This window comes from Platalea leucorodia (assembly GCF_965183815.1).
Source record: "Platalea leucorodia genome assembly, chromosome: 18".
NCBI lineage: Eukaryota > Metazoa > Chordata > Aves > Pelecaniformes > Threskiornithidae > Platalea > Platalea leucorodia.
The window spans coordinates 2,119,855-2,130,783 of NC_138840.1; the positions used below are offsets into that span (position 1 = coordinate 2,119,855).

The 10,929-nt window shown below is 41.2% G+C and overlaps 1 protein-coding gene across 10 annotated transcripts in view; it reads right to left on the reverse strand.

Annotated features, from left to right (window-relative positions):
- Positions 1-10,929, reverse strand: part of HNRNPR (heterogeneous nuclear ribonucleoprotein R) — a 50,076-nt gene extending 39,147 nt beyond the window's left edge. For 6 of the 10 annotated variants that reach the window (XR_014230149.1, XR_014230150.1, XR_014230151.1 and 3 more), the window contains exons 1-5: positions 10,732-10,929; positions 4,158-4,326; positions 1,725-1,843; positions 1,191-1,298; positions 376-489 (exon numbers count right to left, since the gene is read on the reverse strand). Coding sequence is in view for 5 of the 10 variants with exons in the window: in XM_082329878.1 (XP_082186004.1) it covers positions 376-489; positions 1,191-1,298; positions 1,725-1,843; positions 4,158-4,326; positions 10,732-10,806 (585 nt within the window). In the remaining 5 variants the exon portion in view is untranslated. Of the gene's footprint in view, positions 1-375; positions 490-1,190; positions 1,299-1,724; positions 1,844-4,157; positions 4,327-10,229; positions 10,315-10,731 lie in introns of those variants that run through there. The other 4 variants (XM_082329877.1, XM_082329875.1, XM_082329879.1 and 1 more) reach the window with 4 other exon arrangements.

Genomic DNA, 10,929 nt, shown 5'->3' on the forward strand with positions numbered 1-10,929 from the left:
AAACAAACACCTTTGAGGCATGCTTTTACATATCTATACAGCTAATACCTACATTGGCCGCTTTTTAAGCAATGGACCATAAGCTTTAGGGTGGACCATGAAGTCGACAATTTAATGATCTATTTTAAATTTTAAGAAATTTTTACATAGCCTTTCCTAGTATATTCCACCTGCTTTTCCCCCCTCAACCTATTATCCTGTCTCTTGCAGAATACTGAGGAGTAAGAAAGACTGATTAAGACACACAAACATAGAAGAATGCTTTCCTCTACAATACTTTAAACTTTCACTTCTAGTATAGTTTATTTTCAGGTATTTCTTATTTATCAGTTTGCACAAACATACAAAACAACAGATTAGTCTGTATATACTAACCTCTGTTCCAATGCCAGGCTGAACACCAGAATATACAGTATCTGGAGGAGGGCCCCCATATTTCCTCTGTCCTGTAGTTACATCCAAAGTGTAACCAGTCCTCTCTAGCAAAGCCTGGGAAAAAAAAAAAAGAATTGTGACATTAGTTATGGGAGGGAAGATAGTGGGTTAAAATACGAAGAATAAAAAAAGTGTCTTAAGATAAGCATTTCCTTATCTGCTCCTTGCCACATTTGATAACAAGGTACCTATGGACAGACAGAACCTACAAAAAACCCTGTTATTTTGGGGGTTTAAAAAACTACCACCACAAACGGCAACATTTGCTTTATACTACAAGGCCACTGGAAAGAACTCATTTTCCTTTTCCCTTATTTTTAATTTTATATGTAGTGCTCCAAGAGCTCCAGACAACCAGGCAATTCTTTTCACTCACTCTGTACTTTGGTTTTTGCACAACAGAAGAGTTTCTTAATATACTAAGGCCTTGTTGAAATGTCCAATCAGTCCCAAAGTAATTTTATGAGTGTGTAAAAGCTTTAAAAGGACAACTAAGACAATTCTTAAATAAGTATCAATCTTTTCATAGACCTTACACAACATGAAGTTCACGCATTTTGGCAATTGTGTAATCAGGAAGATCCGCATTTCAAACAAGCACTCTCTTCTTTTGAATCTCTAGCATGCATGCATTTCTTTAAAGCCAAGTGTGAATATACTTATCCAGGTAGTATTAATGCTTTTTAAGTACATCCAAAATTACTTCAGTCTGCAAATCAGGTAGTACAGAACAATCTGTGTTTTCTAAACGTTACCTTAATCTTTGCTTCATCTGGTCCCTTCGTTGATTCCTGTACTTTGCTGCCTTGTTTCTCTCTTTGCCTGTAGGTCTTCATAACTCCACATAAAAATGCACTTTTGTTCTGTAGATACAATTTACAAAATAATTCAATTGTGCGTATGAAAAGCCCTGGGCATCCACCGAATCTTACACTCCATACCACGAGGTCACTACATCAAGCCAATGCAATAAACAAAATGTCAAAAGAATCCTTTAGAAAAATATAGCAATTAATTGAACAAACTTGTCAGACTGAAAAAAATCATCAGATTTCAGTAGTATTTTTACCTTATTTTCTCAATATCACGCTCATTTTTATTATCTAGGAGCTTTTGCTTTGCACTCAAATACCTACACATTTAAGGCAATTTTTAACAGGCTTGTGATTTGGGTTTGAAATGTTAGAATACAGCAACATCAATGAATTTCCAAGTTACAACTCTCCTGCCAATAGTGCCAGAACACTATTTATACTTATGTGCTCACACTCCTGGAGCTCTCACCTTACCTGTACATGCGACAGGTCACTTTCTTTAAACTGCTGTAATACAGAGAGGGCTCCTTCTTCATTAAATTCCCTAAGAGCATCAATTGCTCTTTCATCAAGATCGACATAAGCTACCAACCCTAAAAGTTAAAGATAAAGAAGTTACAGATTTCTATTGAACTTCATACAAACTAAGAACTATGCAGTTTGCTTTTAAAGTCAAAAAGTTATGTTCCATAGCAACAGAATTATACATTTAATATAATTACATATTCCTACACAAGTATATGAAAGAACATGAGTACAACAATGAAAAAAGTTAAATTAAAATGTATATACCTAAGCACTAACTGACATGCAGTGCAAGATTATACCCCATGTGTAACAGTTTCCTAACATTCAGGAATCCAATCTGCTGCATAAAAGCAGTATTACACACCAGGATTTGAAACAGTGAACTCTGGCTCCCTTCTAATAATTTGGATTTTCTTTCTTTGTCTTTCATTTTAACTTTCACACTTCCTTCTCTTGAATGGAGCTGTTCTAGAGTAAGCTGACATGTGAACATTACAGATGTCCTGTTGTACGTGAAAAAGGAGCTACCTAATTGACGATTAAATACTTATGAAGCTCTACCCCACAAAATATTAGGAAGTAGAATGGTTTGTTCACTCTTTCCTCCAACTTCGAAAAGCAAAAAAATCAGTGGACTTCCTATAGGTCTAAATTTTTTTTTTTAACTCATTTTGTTGCTTTATGCAGTTCAAGAGCCAGAATTAAAAAATCTATTATTTTGAGCCCTGCTATGTACCCGAAAAGGCTAATGTTAATTTTACAGGTACAGACTCCCCCAAGAAACATTGGACCAGTTCTGAAGTACTTTTTCTGTTTAAGGATCTTTACAGGTTACTTCTTTCCTTTTGCAACGCACTTGCGTAAATTGTGGAGCGTGAGAAGTACAGACTAAGATTTGCGCTTTTTAAACTACACAGTGAAATTTAGCACAGATACCAAGAACTCCACACACTTTGCAACAGCTTGATCTCCAGAATACACAGATTATTTAACTGCTACTTGATTTCAAAAATGCACAGTAGTGCTAAGCCCAAGGACTACATTTCAGAAGTGATCCTGCATATTGGAAGGCACCTGTATCTTTCATATAAGACCTCAGCAGATTAAAAATCCCAAAGTTCAACCTCCAATTTAGCTCGGGTGTCAAAAGTAGTTTGCTTCACTGACAAACCCCTTCACAATGCAAACATCTTCAGTGGCATTAAGGAAGTGTGAATGAATGTTTTCAGGTTACTCATGCAGTGGAATTATACTAGGTAGTCATGTTCTGGGCTGAAAAGCTTTTAAATCCCTTGAGAACTCCTCACAACACAACCTAACTGCAACACGTGTTAGAGCCCCACAAGTTCCTCTGCCCAGGCATTTACACCTTCTCTCAAACCATCAAGTGCACATCATTGTGACCCACAGGTAGAAAGTGCATGTCTAAAGCCAATAAGAGCTGGTAAAGGCTTGATGAAAGCTCACTGTGAATGACCTCCAAAAGACATCATCCACGTGAGCTAGAGTATCATACTGAAGGTTGGTAAGGTGTTGGTTTTGAACTGCCTTCACTTGATCAGTGGAATTTTGACTCTTCAACAAAAACTGTCATCTTGCCACCAAGGCATTCAAGATCAGCACATAGAGCATTTCTACTGCTTCTTGTAAATCTGTTCACAGAACACACTCTAAAGAGGAAAAGAAAGCCTCTGTCTACAGGACAAAATAATCAGGGGGTTACAAAAACAAAATAGAAAACCCTTTGTATATAAAGAAACCTCTCTAGCAGTTGCAGAGACCACTTGCTACCAGCAAGGTATTACTCAATTTGCTAGATAGCTTAGTCCTTGACTTTGTTGAAAAGCAGTTAGTGTCAAACTGAACATTTCGGTGTAATAACCAACATGGATTAAACTGTCCACTCAGAACGGGAGAGAACAAAAAATCCACAGGCAGACTCAATTCAAATGTAGTCCCAGGCAAGACAAGCTGGTTGCTTCCCTCACTAAGTCACCTATCCAGCCTTTGAGTGTTTTAAGAACCACTGTGAGGAGTTGACAGTAGAAAAGTAAAAGCAAAATGATGATTCGGATTGAAGGAAAAAAAAAAAAAAAATGTACAGTTTAGTATGCTCAAACATACATCTTTATTTGACAACGTCTAAGAAACTAGTGCTCTGTGCCCTAAAGCAACTACGATATCACATACAACACTAAGGATGTGTCAAGTAATTAGTCAATGTCAAACCCAATTTGCCTTTAGGGAAGTCAAAGTAGCAAAACATTCAGAGCTACACAGATCAAAAACAATGAATTTTTAAACCTTAATCTATAAAAATTTGAAAATGGTATGCCCTCACTTTCATAACCAGTCAGAAACAAGAAATGCATATTATACCTGTCTGAAATATTTCATCAAGTCTCTCTGCCACCTTCTGTGGGAGGCCTGCCTCTATCAGTGTCTTGTAGTGTTCTGTGTGAGTTACACTGGAAGTATCCATTGGTTCTTCCTCTTCTTTTAACTGTACCGCATTACCATTCACCTGATTAGCCATTTTATTATGCTGCTGGAAAAAATTCAGGAGCTATATTACAATAAGCCAGAAATAACTAGTTTGTAGGACAATGCATGATTTATCTAAACTAATTTGTATACATGCTGCAAATGACCTGTATCAAAAGTTTTATTTAATACTTTTTGGATGCAGCTGATCTAAGTTTCAAAAGAAAGTACAACCCTTAATACTGTGGAAAATGTACATGGAAGAATTTACATAATTTCTTTTTTTTTTTAAATGTACTTCATGTACATAACGATGTCTAAACTTTATCTGCTGATTGTCAGTAAGTTAACTGGTTACCATAGCAGCTAGAATGTACTGGGATACGATAATAACATCCTTCAACGAAGAATCAGAAGAGCTAGTGCTATTTTCATTTCCCATTCCTCTATTTTTAAAACAATTGTTTAAAATTTAGTGAACATATAACCCTGCAGGGTAGCTTAATGTATAAAAATGTCAATACTTGTTTGCTAATTTTCACTTTCTTGGCTTGTTGCCATGTCTTCCTTCAAACCCAACATGCTGCATAAGACTAGCCAAACACTTTCTCATGACACTGTCAGAACGCAGTAAGGATAGAAAGAGGAAAATTTGCACTCTAATGCACGTTACAATTTGAAGCTGCAACTGAACTCTTTCCATGCCTTCAGTTTTACTCAAATAGGAGCTCTACAAATCACAGCTACTTTTTTTATAACATATAACTTATCGGTTTAAAAGGAAGCCATGACTGCAGCATCTTCAGTTCTTATATTAATATATAAAAAAAGACTTGCTTTCAGAATTAACAAACTGATTCCAAATACGTGCACTGAAAAATGCACAACTATCTTCTCAGACAATTCCAGTGGGCTTTGCCCAATTCATTAAAACCAGTTTCAATTTCTCAATTAGCCAGCCAGCTGATATTTAGTACTCTCAAATAAAAAGGCTGACAAGAGACAATTCAACTACCCAGCAGAGAACATTAGGATGATCAGCTGTTCAGTTCAGAAATTAAATGAGCCTCGGGCTTTAAAAGATAGGGAAGAAGTCGATGATCAGCAGTGAAATGATAACCAGATAGACATATGCAGCATGGTCAGAGCAATGCAATTAAGTACTGGAATACAGGTATGAAGATGATTCAAGAACACTTTTTTTAAAAAAAAAAAAAAAAACCAAACACTGAAGCCTCAAGCTATTTACTATGCTGCAAAACGAGTCTCCAAACATAACCACACCTCTAACAGTCACTTGTGTACCCATCCCTTCTAGACTACAGCTCACGAACTTTTTGGAAGGTATCCTATGAAGATTTGCAAGCTTGAGCAAGGAAAAAAAAAAAATCATTTTTCTCCAGACAGAAAAGTAATGATTTTACTAAAGCTGTCTTGACTTGAAGGGCAATTTTAGAGATAGGTAATACAGCCTCACATTGTTTCTCTGTCAGATGCCACTTCTTTATGCAATTAGCAAGGAAAAGAGAGAAGTTTTCGTAGCTACGTAGCACATATATATACACACACATTCTGCTACTGGACGAAAAGAAATTGCTTTCTTACCAATTCAGTTCACTTAAAAGCAACCGTGACTATAGCCTAATTACAGAAGAAAAAAATGCTACCTGAAGACTACAATAATGCTTACCTATCATTACAAGTTTTAACTGAATTCTCAACACACTAACTGAACACGAAGTTTCCATAGGTTACAAAAATCATGGAAAACAAAAATCAGCTACATGTCTGCTTGTTTGATAGCCTCTGCGATATCTCAAATTTGAAACAGTGCAGGGCAGATGGGGTGTAGTTAAACTGAAAACGCTTTGGGTACAGTATCATTCTAAATCCCTCTTCTCAAAAATGCATAGGACGATAGACACAAAAAAGATACACGGAGGGTTTTTTTGGTTTGTTTTCACCTTTTTACTGCCTTATAAAACCAGTTACTTACACATATGTTGTCTTCTCTGTACGCAAAAAAAAAAATCCCACCAAGAACTGTGAGGCTAAGCCAATATATAAAAGTTATTTGAATCAATTACAAGTACCTCCTAAACTTCAATGGCTTATGGTGATGCTCCCGGACATTATATTTTGTGAACTCAGATTAGCTTTCAAGTGTCACATACCCAAAAGTTTAGCCCTGTTCTAACTGTTGCCTACAACTGAACCAAAGGTTGACAGCTACTCTGTGTCCAGGTTGGAACACCTCACCTGCAGTTCAGTAACTCCAACTTCTGACAGGCAAGATTTGCAGCCTAACGTCATGAAAAGATATCTACCTTCACCACAAACATACACCAGTGTGTGGAGCAATATCTAACCCTTAAGTATCAGATTACTACACAGCACCACAACTGATCGAATCGTTTTTTGAGTAGGCTTTTAGACAACGTAAATTGTCTCAACATCGTAATTCACTAGCTGCGTGGTTTACTGCTGCTTAAGAATTAGTATCCTCGTAAAGAACTTAAGTCAAATGCAGCACATGATCACCGGCCAGAAAAGTTCAGTTTGGGTATTCAAATTTTAGCTATTTCCTGTCACATAAACTTAATTTAAAAGACTTTCTTAAAGAAATGCACTCTGGAAAAATTTGAAGTGACATAGCTGCCAAAATATTCAGGTCCCGACAGCATCCAGAAGAAATGTACTTCTTCTCACAGTTATAGTAATAGATTCCCTGCTGGCTTGGCCTGAAATCAGAGATCAGACTGACTTTTCTTCCTCAATGGTCACCAACAAGCAAAATTCATCGCTTGCAATACTGAATCTGCGCTCTGAGTTCAGCAGAGATACGTGGGTGAGAGTCACAGCTGAAAAAGATCTCTTAGCTCTCCCTCTAGATAGCATCAGCTAGATGTAGCTATCAAGAAAAATATTTTTAAACTGCATTTTATCTGTAAGGAAAACACACAATGATTTTATTAACATTTTTGTTCTCCTCTAAAAAATATTAAAAGCATATTAAAGAAAAAGAGGAGTAATATCAATGTTCACATACGCAGTGTGTCCATCGGACAGCCTGTGACAGGCCAGGCCGCACAGGAGAGCGCCCGCACGCACTCAAGAATTTTTCATCTGCGTGAAGTAACTCAAGAGGGAGACCGGTTGAATCGAAAAGATTTTAAGTGTGGATTATAAGTAGAGTATTATGTATATTAGTACATGTGGGATACGTATTTGTTTTTAAAACATGCAGAAATGGATGAATTTAAACCAGCGTACACAAAAAAGTGCTTACCAAATGAGCAGCGGTAATAAATACGCATTGGGGGCAACTTTACGTAGGCAAGGAGGATTTCCGCTGGTGCCCGAGAGGTCACCTAGCTTCACCACCTCAGAACTGTGTGCACGGGGAAGGGAGGATTGTCTTGTTTCAAACTTCACACTGTTGTTGCCAACAATGTTTTTCTGAAGACCACGAATACTTCACACCATAAAACATGGTTTTAGCCATCCACTATCTTTCACCTAGAATTCCTGCATCTCAAAAGATTAGTTTACAAAGTGACAAGTCCCTTTTTTAAGCTCTACTCATATGACAAATAGGAGGTTAAAACTACAGGTTCTTTTAAATTACCCAGAAACCCTTCTTTTTCATGTTTAATAACTCCAATGGCTCAAATAGTAGTTTTCCTAGGAAAAAATGAACACACACCTGAGCCTGATAGCATATGGCATCTTGAAAACAGAAACTTGATCTCAGCCTCAATCCAACAATCACTGGTTCAACAGCCATGATGTTACTATTCCCTGGATTTTATATCATGCCTCTAACAGAGGTTGCCACCCACAGACTATCTAAGTATAACTCCATCCAATTAATTATAAATTCACAGCCTAGTTAACACAAAACATGCTTAGTAACAGCTTAAATGAGCAGGAATGGCAATTTCTGGCAAAGGGACAGTATCTCAAACTACCATAACCAACTTCATAGTCATTATACATCAATCCTGTTTTCAGCCTTCTGCTACGTAACTTTTGATTTCATGGAGGAACTAAACTTGTTTAGCTCAGGTGCACAGAAAGCCTAACTAATTCATACATAAAAACTCCGCACCAAAGTCATTCACCTTGCTTATGTTACTATTCCTTCTATCCAATATATTCTCTGTGTCAAGCGTTTAAGTCATACCACATTAAAAATAGCATTGAGGGGAAGTTTGGGGGGGGGCGGGGGGGTGTTTGTTTTTATTTATTTTTAAATGAACCACAAGAAAACAAGTGTAGTCCCTATGGTTATGCCTTATACTTCAAGAAGGTTCTTGTCAAAACAGTAAGATAAGAAACACGTGAGTGAGGGGAAGATAAGAATTCACATTAAAAGACTGAACCGGGGCTCTATTAAAGCCTCACTTGTTCACAAACATCACTGGCACATCCCTTTATTTTTTACATGAAGGCATTATAGCCATTTGTTTTGTACCATAGCTTATTAAATCACAGAAAGTACATTTTAATAACTTAATTATGACATACTAGGTGTTTATTAGCATGAATTACAAGAAGACTTGTTTCAAAGTTCTCACTCCCTGAAGACCTCTACGCATTGGCCAGGTTTCCATACCCGCATTTCAGTGGCAGACTATCTTTATGGCAAAGTGCAGTTTGCACCCTCACCCCCTCAGCACAGAGTTCTCAGCCTTTCCCACTCCATAACCCCATGGAATGAAAAAATCTGAGAAGCTCCATCATGATGCTAAGCAAGAGACTAGCACAGCCCGTACAGAAACTATGCTTCAGTGCCTACACAAGTATCATCGGGAGATGACTTTACCACAACAGGTTAGCAAGGTGCACATCAGGGCCATTAAAATACAGCACTGACTGCATCAGCAACTACTATGTTCTGCTAACCCGAACTATAAAGTCTATACATGCTCGTTTCTAACTGGGGTTGGCCATTCGTAGCTCATCAGGTTGTTTGGGTTGTACAGAACAACCTTCCTGGCACTCTGGTTCAAAGCAACACTTCAACAAAAATGCGCTTTGTTTTGACAAACTTAACCTCAAGGAATTTTTCAGATCTTTGCCTAAAAAGCAGGAAGTATTGCTTTTTTTGAGAAAACTAGTAAGCTGAATATTAGCGGGAGGCTCAAATATTATTCCAACAGTGTTCACATCTAGACAGAAAAACTGAGAGGTAAGGATATTAAGGACTCATGGGAAATACGGTTTCTAGGATACAAAATTATCGAGCAGACTCTGCTAGTTTGCAAACATCAGTCTGCATAGATTAAAAAAAAAGTTACACTGCAAGATGCAGAATTCTGGTTGGATTACCTTTACTTTTAGAAGACATGTAAAAAATTCAGTGTTATATAAAGTGTAATCTCGGGGGGGGGGGGGGGGAGAAAAAGAAAAACAGCTTCATGAGCATGAACATCCTTCACAGCACAACCACATAACTGCTAGCAGGATCCTTTAGTGCAGTATACGGGGGAAGGGGAATCCAAACAACTTTTTAAAAAGAGGAGTCCAGCATAGTTTAAGTACATAATTAGCCACGTTCAAAAACTGACAGGTAACAAGGCCGCTAAGACCCAGTAACCAGAGCCTCTTTTTAAAAATAATAGCAATAATGATGGATTTAAGCAAAACTTCTGAAGATTTAGTACAGGCCTGCGGTAAAAGACCGTTTAAGAAAAGCAGCGTCTTAGCAACAGAATTCTGGAGACTTTCTGCTCGGGGCACCTGACAAGCGTCACCCCCGACCGAAGCACCAAGCGCGAACCGAGGAGCTGCGAGCAGGTGCGGGGCCCTCCTCCCCCCCGCAGCCGGCCCCACCGCGCCGCCCGCCCCGCGGGACGGCAGCCAGCGCCGCCGCAGCGGTGCGCTCGCTGCCGAAAGCCTACCCCGGCCCCCCCGGGCAGCCGGCGGCGCGATACCGGGGCGCCCGAGCTGCTGCAGCCGTACCGCTCCGCGGCGCCGGGCGGGGATCGGGAAGGGAGCCGGCTCCCGGCGCGGCGGCGGCACCGCGAGAAGAGCGCGTCCCGGCCGCCCGCCGCATGCAAGCCTAATCCGCACGGCCGGGCGGAGCGGGGGCAGCCTCCGCCCGCGGCCGCGCCGCCCTCCCCATGCAGCGCCCGCGCCGGGCCGGGCCGCCCTCCCCCCGCCAGGCCGCAGGGCCCGCCCCCGGGCCGCTCCCCGCCGCCAGCTCCCGCGCACGGCCGGCCCGCCCGCCCCGGGGGGGGACGCGCACACGGACGGGCCGCGGCCGGCACCCGGCGACGCCCCCGCCCCGCTCTCCTACGCGGCGCGACCGCCTCGGGGCCGCCTCCGCCAGCACCGGGCCGCAGCCCGCGGCCGCCCGCCCCACCGCGGGGGCCGACGCGGGAGCCCTCGTCCCCGGCCGCGGAGCCCCCCCCCTCCGCGCGAGGCGGCCCCCCGGCGCCCCCGGCGCCCCCCGGGGACTCACCGGAGCGGGGCCTGCGCGGCGCAGCTCGGGCCCAAGCAGCGACGGCAAATGGCGCGCGCTCCTCCTTCTCCTCATGGACGGCGGCGCGACCCCGGCAACACGCGGGGTTTCCCGGAACTGTTTCCAGGGACCGCTGCCTCACCCACTCAGGAGCTCACGCTCCAGACGAGCGGCCGGCGGCGCCTATGAGACGCGGGA